The sequence below is a fragment of the Enoplosus armatus genome, chromosome 4 (genome assembly GCF_043641665.1).
Source record: "Enoplosus armatus isolate fEnoArm2 chromosome 4, fEnoArm2.hap1, whole genome shotgun sequence".
Classification (NCBI taxonomy): Eukaryota; Metazoa; Chordata; class Actinopteri; order Centrarchiformes; family Enoplosidae; genus Enoplosus; species Enoplosus armatus.
The window spans coordinates 24,228,240-24,245,325 of record NC_092183.1 but is presented as its reverse complement, the minus strand read 5'-3'; the positions used below and the strand labels follow the sequence as shown (position 1 = coordinate 24,245,325).

The following is a 17,086-nucleotide window of genomic DNA, read 5'->3' as shown; positions in this document are numbered from 1 at the left end:
ATATCTATGGCTAAGAGGACTGCTGGATGCACAGCTAACTAGCGAACTACAGTTAGCAGTCGTTAACGATGACTTTAGCAACAAGTAAAGCCATGTGTCCATCAAGAAACTACCTCCTACCTACCTCCTTTCCTTCACAACAGAAAAAGCTCTTTCTGTGAGATACTGAACAACCTGAGTTGGGGAGGGGGGTGAGCGGCCCTCTACTTCGTGGGCGTGCTTTTTTTGTCTTCTTCTTCAAAGTTGAACCAGTTATTCGGTCTGTATAACACTAAAACTGTGTTGTAATGTACCGGATGATTAATCCTGTGATCTATGTGAAAATATGAAAATGTCGTACAGCTTCCCCAACGATATAACAGTTGTTTTCGCGGTGATTTTATATAGACGGTGATCACGTGGAGAAAAAAAAGGGGCTTCAATTTCAGCAGGGCTGAGTAATCCTCTCCCAGTGTGTTGATAGCGTGTTGAGATGGCCACAGCTCTCTGCGCTCTCGCAGACTGGAATGAGGGCCGAAGTATCTGCCAAGCATTGTAACTGGAGCCCATCCAGACCTCATGCCTGGGTCAGGGCCTGCGCTTTGCTTTTTTGACCGGCCATGCAAGCGGGGTCGAGCTGGCTGTGAAAGGCCCCAGTGTTGCTGCTCTCTCAAGAGTACACTGGAGGCTCTGATTGCTCCGTCCGCAAGACTCAATGGAGGTCCAGGCCTCTCTGCCAGTCAGAGCCTCGCCTTGACAGGGTTGGCCAGCCTCCACTTATACCCCCCACCCCCTGCAGCGCCATTGCCAAGACAAATAGGACCTGGAGAAGCAGAACTGGGTGGTGTAATGAACCAAAAGGACTCTTGTGTGCTAGAGTTGACCAGCACTTCTCTTGACTCTCAGAGTGCAGTGACAACAAGCACCGTGCCGTGGTGCTTAACAGCCATCAGAGCTCTACAAGATGCACTGCACGGAGCTCTCAACACTTGTCACACACACACACACACACACACTCATGTGTGGCTTTTGGCTCCATCTGCAATCTAAAGTGTTACAGGTCATGAAGTGTGACAGCCAAATCCACCAGCCGTGTTCAAGTAGCAGCGTGCTCACTCTCAGCTGTCCTGCTTGAATGACTGACTCTTCTGAGTGCACGTGCATTGTGCAGCTGCATCGACCTGTGTGGGAACTTAAAGTTGCAACAGGCAACAATAGTTTTAAATCCAATAGAAATGGAGAGTGGAGACAAAAGTCAAGGGGCTCAAAAAATAAAAGCCAGGGTACAGACGGAGCAGAAGAAGAAGATGAAAGGAGCGGCACACAAAACTTTAAAACTTTAGCTTATTTAGCACGTTCACTTCACTAGGCTGCACTGCCCTTATAAGGCTATTACATTGCAACCTGCTGGTCTCACTAATGCCTGCAATTAGAGAATCGTTCGGCCTAAAGTCAGCAAGAAAATAATCAGACTGCTCCTATGATATCACTCTCTATCTTAAACTGAGGGGGGGGGGAAGTCAAGTATCAAGGCAAGTATCCCCATAAAGCTGCAAAGATGGTTACAAAACAATAAACTAAACATGTGGGTGAGCCTCTGTTTATATTAGTATTATTATTGACCAATACCCTCAAAGCCCTCAAGATTGAATTTGATAGATGAAGTCTCTCCTTTGTTTTGCTTTAAGGTAAAACCATTGAATATAACATTTGAAATTGCCCATGTTGCTATTAGAGCTAGTGGGTGGGTGGTGGTGCTGCTGAGGGAGCCCAATTTAGAAAAATTTGTCCCCCCCCCGTCCATAATTCCTAATGGCTGGCCTGAATTGTCCATAGTACATTCTTGTGTCAGAAGTTTCATAGATGGGAAATAATCTCCACAACTTTTTACCTTTTTTTTTTACCTTTCTTTTTAATTATTACTTTGATCGTATTTAGTGTTTCAGTAGGTCAGCACCAAATATATTATTGTGCTTATTTTTCTAGAGATCGGCCTTCTATCAAATGCTCAGAGCTGGCTGGCCGGTGAGTAGCTCAGCTTTTAGATTGGATCTGAGGTGCTCGATCGGAGTCAGTGACCGATTTTATATTTCCCTCGCTCTTAAGGTGACGCCCGGCCCACCTGGACCCATGGGCGAAATGGGCAGGCCTGGCCCTCCAGTGAGTTTAACACCCATCACGCTTGCATAAGTAATTTTGCATGATGATGTTGTCTTGTCCTTCAGCTTTTTTTTTTTTTTTCCAGATAGTTGTTTTCAGTAGTTTTAAAATTAAAATGTATTTGTCATTAAGGGTATTACTGGAGATTCCGGGACGGGAGGAAGGCCAGGACAGAGAGGAGACATGGTAATTGCTGAACCTGAAAATCCTCTCCGCAGCATCAGTAGCTGCATTTTACCTGGTGACCTAATATCACGTGATTGCATGTGTGTGTGTGTGTGTGTGTGTGTGTGTGTGTTAGGGTTACCCCGGGCCAAAGGGCGTTCCCGGCAATACAGGGAGGTGGGGCAGGAATGGCGGTAAAGGGCCGGACGGCCGTCGCGGGCCACCAGGCCTACCTGGGCTGCTGGTGAGAACCGCCAGCGCTCACATTCAGAGAATTCGTCACTCAGTGCTTTGCCAATGACTAGCCTGTTTTTTCCCCCATCAGGGTCCCAGAGGTTTTAAAGGAGAAGGGGCTCCACGGGGGGAGAAAGGTGATGAGGTGAGTGTCGCAGCTAAATCAAGTAACCAACCGACCATCAAGATCTCTGTGAAGTGGAGCCCATAGCTCTCCCATCCACATGTATACCTTTCCTCTCCATTGTCAGTATTGGGAACATTGCATTGTTTTCTTTTACATCAGTTAAGATGGGCTTCATCATACTTTCTTTTTTAAATTGTTGTTATTTTAATCCTCTATTTGACAGTCAACAGTAGAGAGATGACAGGAAATGAGGGCAGAGAGGGGAAACAGTGGTCTCTGGCCAAACACGAACGGGGGATGTTGCGGTTCATGTTCAATGGCCCAAGACTAGTTCCTGAGCAGAGCGCTCCAATATCTTAGACAGACTGAGCAAGTGGATGAGCGTCCCTGTACTTGGTGGGTGGTGCTGTCATTGGATCAGATGACCTGCTGGGGGGGGCGTGGCTGAGGGCGGCGACTGTACAGTTGTGACATCACAACCTTACGGAAGTCCCGACGGCTCGTTTAAAGGCGCAGTGTCTGAATACGGGCTGAGCGTTTTGATCCTTTCACAGTATTTATACAGCACCCAGAGCTGCTTTAGAATCAAACAAGACATGGGCATCTCGCTTTCTACAATACAGGACCTTTAAAGCAATTGTTAGGTGCCAGTATGAACATTGAAAGCAACAGAGACAGGTTTCACTTATTGTAATCATTCCTCCTGTTCATACTGCCCACTGAAGTATCCCTTCCTATTACAGTGTAAGTGACAAAGGAGAAAATCCACACTCCTCAGTTCTGTGCAAAAATGTATTCCAAAGTGTATCTGTACCTGTGAGGCTTCGGCAGTCTGAGTTAATCAAATCAAGTGGGTATCTTCCAAAGTTAAGTCTTATTAGTCTTCAACTCCCAAGTTGTGTTTCGTGTCGAGCTGCAGTGCAAGGACAGTAACAAAAAGAGGGAATTTAGTACCGAAAGGCTGTAACACTGGAAGATACCCACTTGATTTGTCTAACTCGGACAGCTGAAGCCTGATATTAGGCACAGATACATTTATTGATACGTTTTCACTTTTGCCCCCTCCCCTACCCTCAGGAGGAATGAAGATGGATACATCAACTAGACTAATTTAGTGATATGACAATTTAAAATAGGCCACTGGCAACATCATAACAACAACTCTGACCCTATTAGTGTTTAAGTTTGGTCATTATTTTCTCATGAAGTAATGGAAGTCAATCAGTAGGACAATATCCTGAAGTGCTTTACCCAAAAATCATTCACTCATTTACTAATGAAGTTAAGTAAATTAGTAAACTATTTACTACTCGCCACACACAATGTAGGGAATTCTATGTAGAGGGCTTTACAGCATGCCAGATGACGAGATCCAAACAAGTTTTGGGACACAGTTGTGGCCATTTCATTCATCCAACAGCCACCTACATTTTTCTTTATTCCCTATCCTCACAATGCATGATGGTTCACTAGATATTCAGACACACTACACAATGGCGGACACAATTCAGTACATAGTGGGCTATATAGTGTATAATGAATGATTTCAGACACAGCCTGGTTCACAGCCCTCTTCACTTTCTCAATGGGGCACTACGGAGCTCACATTAGCCCCTGAGTTAAAAAAGCAAGCAATCAAAAGCATGAAGTCTTGTTCTCTGTGCGTCCTGAACTGCAGGGTTCCACTGGAGAGCCCGGACCAAGTGGAGACAGAGGGAGAACTGGGGAAAAAGTCAGTATGAAAAATAGATTTTGGTGAATGTCAGCCTCTTCTGTTGTCCTCTGTTCCTTTATGTGAGCTGCAGATGCCGTAGAGGTTTGACTACATCACCCTCTAGTGGCTGGAAATAGCTACTGCCAGTGCAGTCACTCAGATCTGGCATGAAATGCTTTCTACTTAATACAGATACAATCAAGTGGAATATGTTGATATCTCTGGACGACATCATCCAACTTAATGGACATTTTGAAAATTTTGAAACAAACAAAAATGATCAGCAAGTATTGATAACAGAGTGGGTGGAAAAATCTTGAAACAATTTCCTCTGCATGTTGTTTGTGTGCCCTGCAGGGGTCTAAAGGGGAGCCGGGAGAAGATGGACCCGTTGGTCCTCCTGTAAGAGTGACAACTTTAATTTCAAGGGACGCAACAGCAGTTTACTGTCATACTCAGCCACAAACAATGTCCTCTGTCGCTCGGGAGGAGCTTTTTCGAGTCTGATTGAAAAACCCTGATGATGTCTTCGGCTTGCAGACTAGCAGAAAGTGTGCATTACAAACTGGCAGCGTAGAGCTTGAAACACCGTGTGCATTGACAGTCATGGATGAACTACAGTCACGAAATATCTCTCCTGCTCTGCCTTTTGACCGGCCTTTTGAGTTCAGTCATCTCATGTTTGCACTCAGTGAAATATTTAAACCCAAGTTTTTTTTTTTGGTTTCCATCAAATGGAAACATTCTGGAAGTCTTGTGCAACAATTTAAACAAATTTCTCCCAAATTCAATTACTATGTTGATAGTTGATATATAGTTGAGGTCTCCACTAGAATTTAAAGAAAAGTTCTGTGAGTTCAAACAATGTTTGGCTGCACACCATGAGTTTGTAATGACTCATGTCAGTCCTTTACAGCTGGTGGGTGTAACACTGTGAATTTTCTGCACATCAACAGAGAACCCTCCAGGGTTAAAATGGTTGACAAAATCAGATGTTGGTGGAGAGCATAGAAATGTGCCTGCCATGAATAGAGCCGACTTTCTTTAAACAACAGTCCGAACCCCAGAAATATACCATATGCAATGATATCAAACAGAGACAAGCAGCAAAGCCTTAGCAAAACCTGTCTTTGCTTTGTGGTATTTCTCAGATTTGTTTGTTGCTGTCTCTTATCTGATGGTGTGTTATCAGTTTATGATGAACTTGTTGGATAAAAGGACAAAAATCAGCTTGACCTGATGTAAAATTACGCTTTGTGCTTTTCAGGGCCCTTTAGGTAAAAGAGGCATTAAGGGCCTTCCTGGACCTCCAGGAGCTGAGGTAGGACATCTGTTATACTGTACTGCTCCGGTCTTTATTCCCCTCACTGAAATGTCTCACTGTGTTTGCATTTCTCCTTTTTAAGCTGGGAGACTCTGGACATGATGGAAGGAGGGGTCCTCCAGGACCAGTAGTGAGCATGCAATAGTGTTTCTACTTGCCTCACAATGTTCATACAAGTGCTACCTGCTGCTGATGAGCTGCGTTTTGTAAAGAGGTGACAAGAAACACACATTTTCTATCGGAATTTTCTAGGGTGCACCAGGTGCCACAGGCGGCGTAGGACCACCTGGACTGAATGGGTCTGAGGTGAATTCATATGGGGAGGCTTCACCACATTTGGTCAAATTATTTTAGTTTAAGTCAGTAAAGTAAATACAAGTATGATTGTTTACGGTGTTTTTCTCTGTCCTGTCCAGGGGGATCAAGGTCCAACTGGTCCACGAGGTCGTAAAGGCCCTCCAGTATGTCTGCCTGTTCACTTATTACACTTTACATACAGTGCTGATGGAGACATATGGATGTAGAATCAATGCAGCAGTGTAATCATTTAATCTTATTGCATCTCTAACAGGGGCTGTCAGGATTAGTAGGAGAGACAGGCTCACCTGGACCTCGAGGGACTTCGGTAAATTTACTCAGAGAGCAAATAACATGTTGTGATGAAATTGGTTACTATTATTATTGTGGGTTATAGGCGAATATTGGGCCTGACTGCAAATAAAAATATATCTACCTTTTTCCAGCCCTGAATTGCCCCAACAATCCCCACTAATAAAGCAGAGCAGTCTGTATGTAGTCTGAGAGGCAAAACCCAGGGTAACAAAAAGTCTGTAAAGGACTTACTGCTCCTTACTCCTTGCACTCCAGTACAGGAGTGCAGAACTGGCACTCCAGTACGGGAGTCCAGACCGGTCCTCACATTAAACTGGTTAAGATTAGCCTGCCTATTTTCTTATAGAACAAGTTTCTAATAAGAATAAGCTGTTGCGGAGGAGAGTCTCCTCAGGGCTTTGTGGACTTGGTGGTCCTGAGGGCTGTCTTAAGATGGAACAACTCTGTTCAAACTTAAAGATGGATTCTTCAGTGTCTTAATATCCCCAGCTCTTTATGATCTCCGTCTACTTCTCTAAAATCTAGGGCCCTTATACCTTTTTTTACTACCCCTCTATGGACATCCTCCATTAGGTAACTAGGAGGCACAAGGTTAACCGGGTGTAGCTACAGATGGCCTGATCCGACTTTATAACGCTAACAAGAGGTTACGTGACCAACATCTCAGGTCATGCCCCAACTGTTTTGCTGACCTTTTAATCAAACATTCTATTTTGATTAAGGTACTTCCCATCTCTTCAGCCATCTGTGTCTGCTTGGCATCCTCCGCACTTGCCGTCATCTCTGTTATTTCCCAATGCTTTCATTACACACACATACACTCAACATGACATTTGTTCCAAAATCAACTTTCATATCTATGTATTTCTTATTTTCAATACTTTCTTCATAAAAGCATTCACAGTTCACACATTCCTAAACTCGATTATTCTCAAACTTGCTTCCACACTTATAATACTGCAATCACAGGATAACTCACACATTTCCATTCATGTATACTGATAAAATCATTATGATCACACTTTTCTTTACTTTTGGCACTTTGAATCTCCTTTTATATCCAACCCTCCATCATCAAACCTCTTACTGCTGTTTCCTTGGTGTTAATGGCAGGTCAGGTATTAGAGACATGCAGGTCTCCTTTTCTGGGCCTTCTGCAGTTCTTCTTCTTCTTTCTTTGGAACTATTTTTCTCTGGCCTTCCCTTCTGTTTCTGTAGCTTAACAGGGATATTATCTGGCCCTCTCTTTTTAGAGGGCCTCTCAGGCCTCCTGAATTTGACATCGACGTCCATTTTTTTTTCTTTGACACACGCTTCACATGGTCATAAAGTCTGACTTTCGGTCACAATTTCGTACGTATTATTTATTGCTTTCTTTTTGTCAGGGTCAGCCAGGCAATGGTGGCCCTCGTGGTCCAAAGGGGGATATGGTAAGTTTTGATACAATAACCTGCAAAGTTGTGTTTGCTCTGTGGCCTAATTGAATCCAGATTGTACTGATACTGATTCCTCATTTCTCTCTGACAGGGTGAATTGGGGCCTATGGGAACAAAAGGATTTCCTGGCATCGAAGGGCCCATAGTAAATAATACGCAATTCATTTTCTCTAATGTTCAATTTGCTATTTTCAGTGACTAAACTTTGTCTTGCACACAGTATACTACTCACGTGGTCTTCTGTAAATCACTTGCAAGTGTAAAAACCTGTTAGAGGAAAGTGGCTGGTTTTTGGGTGTGTTTTTTTCAATATAGCTCTAGTATCTTAGGGGCATGAGGTGCTGCCAGAGCTGTAGACTTGAGAGGTCCGGACTTCAGCCTTGACTTGGACTTAACTTACTCTTGACCTGGATAAACACTAGAACAATAAAACTAAACGTGACGGGTAACAGGCAGTCCTTGCATGGCCTCAGATATTCATTATTAGACCTATGCATTGAAGTGACTTAGTCTCAAAACACAATTAACTCAGCTTTGAAAGTAAAATGTCCAAATGTGTTTGGTTTTTCAGTATTCAGACACCTGGAGGACTAGGAGCCTTCCTTGCAAGTTCATTAAGAGGACTTGGACTTGTCTCAGCTGACTTGAGCCAGCTTGAGGCTTACTCCAATTTGACAAGACTTGAGACTTGATTTGGACATGTCTTGATTGACTTGACACTTGCTTTAGTAACCCTGAGACCTTATTTGCACTTACTTGTAAGCTCAAATATACACATACTGAAAGCACCGAGGGATGAGGTAATATTCAGTGTAATGTTAACCTACTATTGAGTGTATTTCAATCCATCTACTTTAATGTATTTTGATCATCTGAATGGAACACCCCATAGAGTTTCATTTCCGTCATCCATATTTTAACTGAATCACCCTTCAGCCAAAAATAGCAAAGGAAAGTAGCCCCAATTTGAATTCCAAATAAATAGTAAATAGTGAGAAAACTACGGTGATGTTACATACAGCAGATATTTTCCATCTATGCATTGTTCCGAAGCAAGCATGTCCATATTTCAGGATTTCTCGTTGCTCTGTTTGCTCTTTTAGGGGATGTCTGGAAAGCCTGGTCCAAAAGGGTTTCCTGGCGGCACAGTAAGCAGCAAAGTCTTCTTTTTTTCCAGGAATATTATTGGAGGTCAGTGACTATTAAAGCTGTATTAATCCATTTCTGGCCACAAGGAGGCAGCGTTGATGCATTGCCTACTTATGCCGAGCAGACACTGTATGGCCCTATTTTAACCCTGAATTGGTTTGGTCAAATTTCTGGCAAATCACTACGACTTATTTCGGGTTGGTCATTGTTACAACCTTGCAAATTTCTAGGGATAAGAGAAGCAACACGCTGTAATCGGAGTCAGACAAGCACTGCCATTTATTGTTCGGTGTACCGAAAGTAGTAAAGCTACGGAGCTACGAGCTCTCTGCTCAGCAATTATTAACAAAGAAAGAGTCAAGTGAGGCGAGGTACAAAGGGAAAGGGCTGCGGGTGGCGCCAAAATCACTAAACAAACAAAACCAACCACGCTTCCTAAACACACCGTTAAGTTAACTATCACACAGGTTAACATTCAAACTGAGAGGCACAGAGGCGGACTGCTAAAACTAAATCACCGCCACCACTGGCATTTTCACAAAGCAGCTCACATCAGCTCAAATGATAGATTGAACAGGCTTGTGATTGGCAGCTCAAAACTACACTAAAAATGGAAATGTTTATGTTTAGGGTTTCAGCGGACTGGTTGGTGACAAAGGAGAGACTGGACCCAAAGGAGACAGAGTAAGAGGAAGACGTCTTTGGTGATTAAATGTAAAACGACACAAAATCCATGTGTTTGGGGTTGTGACACGGTTAAATGAAACTTATCTTGGCATAATGACAGTAAACAAAGGAGATCACTGTGGGTGGTGACCGATACCATCTGCCTTACGCCAGTGATATTGCTAGTGCTAGTGTTTTCCCTATTCCGTAAGCCCCTGACAACATCTCTCACTAAACCTCTTAACTTGTTGTTCCCCCAGGGCCCCCCGGGTGCTGCAGGGATCCGGGGTTGTCAGGGAGAGAGGGGGGGACGCGGCGCCACAGGTCCTCTGGGGGTGAGAGGTCGACCTGGGACCAGAGGAAAAGAGGTACAGATCATCAGATATCATCAGAAATCTCCTGTATTGTTTGGAAGAGAAACATCTACTCTGCTTGTATAATATATATTAGTTAGTCAATAGAATATAAACCCATCCTTTAAGTAGTTTCAAATGTAATGATATATAATGATAACATTTTTGAAGAGCTATGGCTTTAATCGCTTTTACAATTGAATTTAAAATCAATTTTGATCTTACTTTTGACAAAAAATGGTACACATTCTCCCTCTCTTCTTTGAAGATTACAAAAGTCACATTTTAGTTGTGTAAAATCTTCAATATCTCCACTAACAATTGAGTCGCTGTGGCTCAGGAGGTTAGAGCGGGTCGTCCACTGATCGTCCATGGTTGGTCGTTCGATCCCCACCTCCTCCTGTCCACACGTCCAAGTGTCCTTGGGCAAGACACTGAGCCCCGAATTGCTCCCGATGGTCAGGCCAGCACCCAGCTGCCATCAGTGTGTGAGCGTGTATTTGTAAAGCGCTTTGGCTAAAAGCGCTGTAAGACATGCAGCCATGAAATGCGGCAATTTAAACACGAATTTACAATCTAATATTATGACATTTAAAGCCGAATTAGTCTCTTTATGTCTATCTCTTTCTCTCTTTCTGCCACCTAAGAGCATGTGATCCCAAATGAGTTGAAATATACCGTATAAACATGTAAAAATATGCCCACGATATGATACTTTTATCAGTTCAAATAAGTGGAAGACTACAGGAGCGTATTGCTGCCACACCAGAAGAAAAGATAAACAGATCGGTATCACTTTATAAAGTGATATGTTTATTTTTATAACAAGACGTTTTTCACGTTATAACAAGATCTTGTCACGTTATTCCGACATACAAACTTATAACGTTATATGACGTGATAACATATTGTTATAACAAGGGAGTGCATTTATAACGTGATACTATATAACTAAAACGTGAACAAGGAAACATGGCATTCTCCGTGAGGGGATGGAGGCTGGGAACAACATAAAGCAAAACATACTGCTGAGAGGCAGAGGACAGACAGGGGTTAAACAATAAACTCTTGTTATAATGTGAAAAGTATCTTGTTATAACGTGATACTGATCCGTTCCTTTTTTTCCTGGCGTGGCAGCAGTACGATTTCGTAGAACACTAAAAAAACCACAAGTAACAGGCTTGAACGTAGCTCTGTCACCTTGTTTTTGCCTTGCGGCTCTAATGAACAACTCCCATGAGACTTAAACTTGGTTGCATTGCATGCATTCACACATGTACAGTGTGGCGGAAGAGCATGTTGCATAATGCCATAATTCCGATGAGCTTCTCTGTCTCCTCAGGGTGAAAACGGGGAGGCTGGTCTCCAGGGAGCGGTTGGGAAACAGGGGTCAAAGGTCAGAGGCTTTTTTTTTTGTTTGCTTCCTGGTCAAGTAAAGCTAATAAACCAGAGTCATATCTGCCACAGCTTATTGTTTGTTATATTGCACTGCAACCAAGTGGTGACAGGTGCTCCTGTTAGCACCAGTACTACTACTATCGGTATTCATTTTAATGCCTTTATTACTGCCATTATTGCTTGACTATGATAAGAGCATTTGTGTCGTAGCTAGTGTAAAATTAAAAAGGTATGTCAACTGTAACAAATGAACTAACATTAATGTTAATGCACTGGCAGATTTTGCCAAGTGGATGGCCATGAAGTGAAAATGAAAGAAAAAAAACCTAATGGAGGGGTCTCTCCCATGATGATAATATCTCGGTCCCCCGTACGCACTGCTTTGATGCCATGCAAGCGATGTGAATCACATATCACACAGTCGCCAGGGACTGTATTCATCAAGCTCCTAAGAATTACATCTAAGAATGCTCTGTGGAGAGCAAAGAGTGTAGGAGTCACCTTTCAGAGTAGCTTCTGAATGATCACATGATTGCTTGCTTGCTTGAAGAGGAATAGCCAATTAGATATTTTTCATTCTTTTAAAAAAAATTGGATGTTATTTGTGTAAAACCTTGAATGTCTCCAGTAACAGTTGTCACAGAAAACAGTCATATTAAAACATATTTAAATAGTAAATGATCTCACTTATATAGCGCTTTTCAACCTTTACAGCTAAGTCAGTCGCACACCGATGGCCGACCGAGCTGCCATGTAAGGTGCCGGTCTCCGTCGGGAGCAACTTAGGGTTCAGTGTCTTGCTCAAGGACACTTTGGCATGACGGGGGGGGCAGCCGGAGTTCGAACCCCCGACCCGCTCTAACCAGCTTTACCTCCCGTGCGACAGTGCCAACCACTGCGCCACCACGCTGAATTAACCGATTTCTGGACAAACAAGTTACCTATTTGTGCATCCAGCAGACACAAAGCAACATTAGCATTCATCTGGAGTCGCGCTTGTGTCCACCTGACGAATGGAAGTCAAATATGTTCATGGTCTCCACCAAAAAAAAACCCAAAACTGTCTCTTCAGCTGCAGTGGGTTTATGAGAGCTGTCTGCTGCTGCTAGAAACAAGCTTTTACTCCACTGACCTAGATACATAGTTAGTGGAGTTTGCTTTAAAAAGTAGTAAATACTTTTTATCACTTTATTGATACTTTTTATCAATTGCATAGTCTAAAAGGTGAGTGTCTTTTTTTATTATTCATATTTAAGGGCAACAGAGGCACCCCAGGACAAAATGGGAACTTAGGACTCAAAGGACCAAGGGTAACTATTAGCCGGACAGTAGAAACTCTAATCAATATCGGATTTTTGCAGGGCAATTATGTATTGTTCTTCCATCTGCGTCTACATTTACATTTACAGGGTCTCGCAGGACTCTCTGGCCTGTTTGGTCCACCTGGCATGCTGGTAAGAACAAACAAAACAAGCCAAAATGCAGCTCATCAAGTCTGACAGGTACCTGTAAACACTAAACCATATTTGTGTGTTTGTTTGTGTTTTTACTGTCGCAGGGCTTTAGAGGCCGAGTTGGGATTGAGGGGCCGGATGGAAATCCTGGTACACAGGTTCCCATTGTATAACTTTTCGTCTCATATGGTTCTGCTTTTGCTGCAATCCGCACTTTTAGGCCAGCTCCATCAAGCCATCTCAGCATTTTGCTTGTTTAACATTGTGACGCATTTGTAACGTCACGCGTCTTACGTGCAGGGTGCTCCTGGTTCTGTTGGCTCTCCTGGCCCCGAGGGAGACAAAGTGAGTTGTCTTTTCTTTTTCTTTTTTTTGGTACCCATCAAAATGGCTTTGATGGACAGTGATGAGATCATTTTCTTTGTAAAGCTGACAATTGCTGAAACCACTGCATGACTTTTCACCTTGCTGTCGGGGACTCTGCAAGTATTTCATGTTGTGACGCATCAGGTTAGGCTGGGTGGTTCGCAGCTTGGTCCCTGCAGTCTCATTCACGCTAGACAAGAACACCATGCTTTATGTCCAAAATGTTACGTTCCAGCTTAGAGAAGGCAGTCCGGGGGGGCGGGCAGGGGCGGCAACGTGGCAGACAGAACGGCAGATTGGAGGTGGCTCGGAGACAGACAGGCAAGGCACAGGCAAACAAAAGTTAGTCAGGGACTCCAAGATAAACTTCAGAGGACCATAGTCTGGCCTTAGCATTGTTACCACTTGAGAAACTGAACGATCTGGGGAAGACTGGAGTGAAGAGCAGGTCTTGAATAGTGGATGAAGAACTGGTGTGCAAGTGACTGACAGGGAACTGACGAGAAAACACCAGGGAAGGGGAAGAACAGAGGAGCACAAGGGGATAAGGAAGGAGAGCACAACTGTACCGCCACACAAAAACAATGCAAGATGACAGTAGACCCTGGCACATCGTTTCCCTAGTTGCTGTGAAATGCGCCGCTCTTCCAGAGAACATACAGTACCAGAGAGCAGTTTTAAGTGTGACTGGCGTACACAAGTCAAAATTCGTACTCATGTAGCATCCCCATGACCTACTGGTCCATGAGATGCGTCCATGTCACCACCACGCCCCTGGTCCAATTCTGGCTGGGGACCTTTTGTTTTTCTGTCTGTCTCTGATGTCATATAAAGAAATGGCACTAATAGTCTTAACAGTGCTTTACAATCGCTTTGGCTCAGTTTTCAACATGCAAAACGTGTATCACTGAAATTGAATCGCTGTTGCATTTAAAATGAAATGGTCATTATCGAATCAGATGCTGTCAAACAATAATGAATTCTAATCAAATCAAAATCAAAATACAGGATGTATTGCTCACCTTGTAGTCAAGAGTCTGACCTCAAACTAAATCTTAGTAAATCTTATTTTCATATGAGGCAATCAAATTAATCAAATATATTAGAGATTTTGAGCATCACAATGCTGTAATGCTACAAAGCACAGAACAACATGAATACATTGCAGCATTTTACAGTAAACAACTGGAGAAAAATGTTTTGTATTGTAGTAGTGGTGAGTAATAAACAATATGAATGACCGTCTTTTCTGTTTCGTATTCAAGCAGTTGTTTGGGTGTAAAATTTGAGTTTTGCACATTTTAAACTTTGTGGGCAAAATAGCAAAAATCTATAAAGCTCTACAAACTGTGTGTATGACAACACTAGACTGGGACCACTATCATCAACGAAAGAAATCCTGTTGCTGTACATTGTTGTTAAAAAGTAGCTTCGTGGTCTCTGTTTATAATAAAGGGGTTTCCAGGTGTGGCTGGTGATCCAGGGCAGGCGGGTCCTTTGGGAGCTCCGGTAGGCCAACGCTTCTCCTTCCAATCACCGCATTCCCAAAACCAGCGAGTACATTTAAAGCGTTTTTTTAACATGCTGAAAGGAGTCATATGTGACTTCAACAGGGTCCTCCAGGAAAGCCAGGTCAAGACGGGATCCTTGGACCAGCTGGGCCGAGGGTGAGCAGATTTTTTTTATGCTATTCAGCCATTGTTTTATGTTTATGAAGATTTGATCATTTCCAACACACATGCAATACAGATTGTACGTGAGGAATATTTGGGCTGTGGTATTTTACAGTAGTGAACAGTAAAGGTTGAATCGGGATTATAGGTTTTGATGTTTAATGAAGATTTCATGATGCAATATGTGAATCATTTATTTTTCTGTGTCTGTTTAGGGCTTCACAGGGAAACCAGGGTTGATGGGCCCCCAGGGACCAGTGGGCATGTATGTAAGTGAATGAACCGTTTACGTGGCCACCAAGCTGGCTAAATCAAAGTCACGATGAGGATGAATGTTTTGTTTTTCCCCTTTGATTTGAATGTGGACAAAAAAATATTTTGTTAAAGTTCTCAGCCGTATCAACTCGTACATTCATTGGGTGGAATCATTTGGAATCATCATCAATCATTGGTACGAGTAAAATGGCGCAAAAAAAGAAGACCTAACACATTGTGAGACCAAAAATGTAATAATGCCTTTCAGAAGGATGCAAAACAATTGAAATAGCCAAAAGTGTTGAAGCGGAATCACCACACAATTAGCTGTGAGCAGTTCCTCCATTTCCTTTGACTGTTGCATTGTGGGAGAATAGTGTGCATGTAGTAGTAATAGTGTGTCTGTATACTGCCTGGTTAAAGTAAATTGAATATTATTGTTTTAATCAAATGAAAGAAATATTTTGTGGCCCAGAACCACTTTAGTAAGTGGTCTAAATTTACATATGAATGTAAACATTGAACTTCAACTTCTCTACAGGGTTACCCTGGAGCAGTGGGTCTGACTGGGAGACCAGGCTACGTGGGGCAAAGGGTATGGCATGAATCCTGCTGCAAAATCTGTTTAAGAATCAGTGCATTTTCCAAGTGTAACGACACAATACGCAGAGTAGTAGCGCACTTAACTTAAGGAATGTGGTATAGAAACAATAAACATCACATATGGATTACTTTGCAAATCAGGCTTAGACCAGCTGCAAAACCCAAAACTAAACTGAATGCATTGCACAGCTGTCAGATGTTTGCTCCTTCAGATATTAGAATTCTCAACTGTTCAAGCTGTAAGCCACGCGGTGGTTTTGTTTTCATCATTCTGAAATGTGATTGCAGTGTTTTCTGTTGGCTGTTGTGCAGGGGGATGCTGGTGTCAGAGGACCTCCCGGTATAACAGGAAAGACTGGACCTCCAGTAAGTGTATTTGGTGAAATCTGATGAGATTCGATTCGACACTTTCCACTCAACACACACGCAGACGTGCCTACATGTTGGTTGAACATTGTCTCCTCAGGGTCGGCAGGGCCATCCTGGTGAGAGAGGGCCTCCGGGACCGCAGGTGAGAAGAGCACGACTGTTTTTTAGACCCTAAAAAAAACTTCAAACATCATCAACCGCCATGATACAAGAGGATAACCTGACATTATTGTTGTTGTTGGGTTTTTTTTTTTATCTCTTCCCTTCAGGGTCGTCAAGGAGAGTTGGGGCCCAAAGGCATTCAGGGACTGCCAGTGAGTAGGTCTTACAGAAACATAGGCTCAGTATATCCATGATAACAGTCAGGCGGCATGGTGAGATCATTTCTCTTCTCTCTGCTACAAATCACTTTTGTGACATGATCTCTTCCTAGTGCATCCACGTGCTTCCAGATGTTGTCAAGTAGTAGTTTCAAGAAAATGACAGAAGAACCATAATTGTAAAAAAATATATAAATCTAATGACAATTGGGCACAGACAAGTAAAGCCCAGCCTTTTCTGTAATATGAAACACTTTAGGCCAACCTTATTTTCATCTAATTATGCAATATTGACTTATTATGGCACTTTTTGTTTACACACAACCTCCAGGGGGGTGCACCAAAAAAGTAAATTTCAACGCTTAACCCAGAATGTTCACCTGGAAGGCATTAAACATCACATCCGGATGATATAGACTATATTAGTGCATTCTGAGATTTTTCAGTCATAGATTTATTTTGGTGAACTCCAACTTGTTATCAACTCCAGTTAAGTTTGATTGTTTCTCATTCTAAATTATTTTAGGGCTCCCCAGGCCAGCCAGGACCAGAGGGTGGCATGGGGAGCCCCGGTCCCCCAGGGAGCCAGGGGCCTCCGAGGCCACCTGGGTTGGCCGGGCCTAGAGGGTTTCCAGTGAGTGGGTATTTTTCACCTTTCTCTCCTGGTGTCATATTGATATAAATGTTTGTCATGATGCCCCTTGATAAAGCATGTACACCTATCATAT

At 42.9% G+C, this 17,086-nt stretch overlaps 1 protein-coding gene across 1 annotated transcript in view; it reads left to right on the top strand.

The window, feature by feature from the left end:
• The first annotated feature begins 2,492 nt into the window (after positions 1-2,492).
• The window catches only part of LOC139283852 (collagen alpha-1(V) chain), a 29,243-nt gene continuing 14,649 nt past the window's right edge, over positions 2,493-17,086 (top strand). Inside the window, exons 1-24 of the mRNA XM_070903895.1 lie at positions 2,493-2,548; positions 2,630-2,683; positions 4,344-4,401; positions 4,737-4,781; positions 5,647-5,700; positions 5,786-5,833; positions 5,956-6,009; positions 6,120-6,164; positions 6,275-6,328; positions 7,701-7,745; positions 7,843-7,896; positions 8,855-8,899; positions 9,827-9,934; positions 11,263-11,316; positions 12,728-12,772; positions 12,877-12,930; positions 13,073-13,117; positions 14,752-14,805; positions 15,027-15,080; positions 15,608-15,661; positions 15,982-16,035; positions 16,136-16,180; positions 16,308-16,352; positions 16,885-16,992. Coding sequence (XP_070759996.1) covers positions 2,493-2,548; positions 2,630-2,683; positions 4,344-4,401; positions 4,737-4,781; positions 5,647-5,700; positions 5,786-5,833; positions 5,956-6,009; positions 6,120-6,164; positions 6,275-6,328; positions 7,701-7,745; positions 7,843-7,896; positions 8,855-8,899; positions 9,827-9,934; positions 11,263-11,316; positions 12,728-12,772; positions 12,877-12,930; positions 13,073-13,117; positions 14,752-14,805; positions 15,027-15,080; positions 15,608-15,661; positions 15,982-16,035; positions 16,136-16,180; positions 16,308-16,352; positions 16,885-16,992 — 1,332 coding nt within the window. The remainder of the gene's footprint in view (positions 2,549-2,629; positions 2,684-4,343; positions 4,402-4,736; positions 4,782-5,646; positions 5,701-5,785; positions 5,834-5,955; positions 6,010-6,119; positions 6,165-6,274; positions 6,329-7,700; positions 7,746-7,842; positions 7,897-8,854; positions 8,900-9,826; positions 9,935-11,262; positions 11,317-12,727; positions 12,773-12,876; positions 12,931-13,072; positions 13,118-14,751; positions 14,806-15,026; positions 15,081-15,607; positions 15,662-15,981; positions 16,036-16,135; positions 16,181-16,307; positions 16,353-16,884; positions 16,993-17,086) is intronic.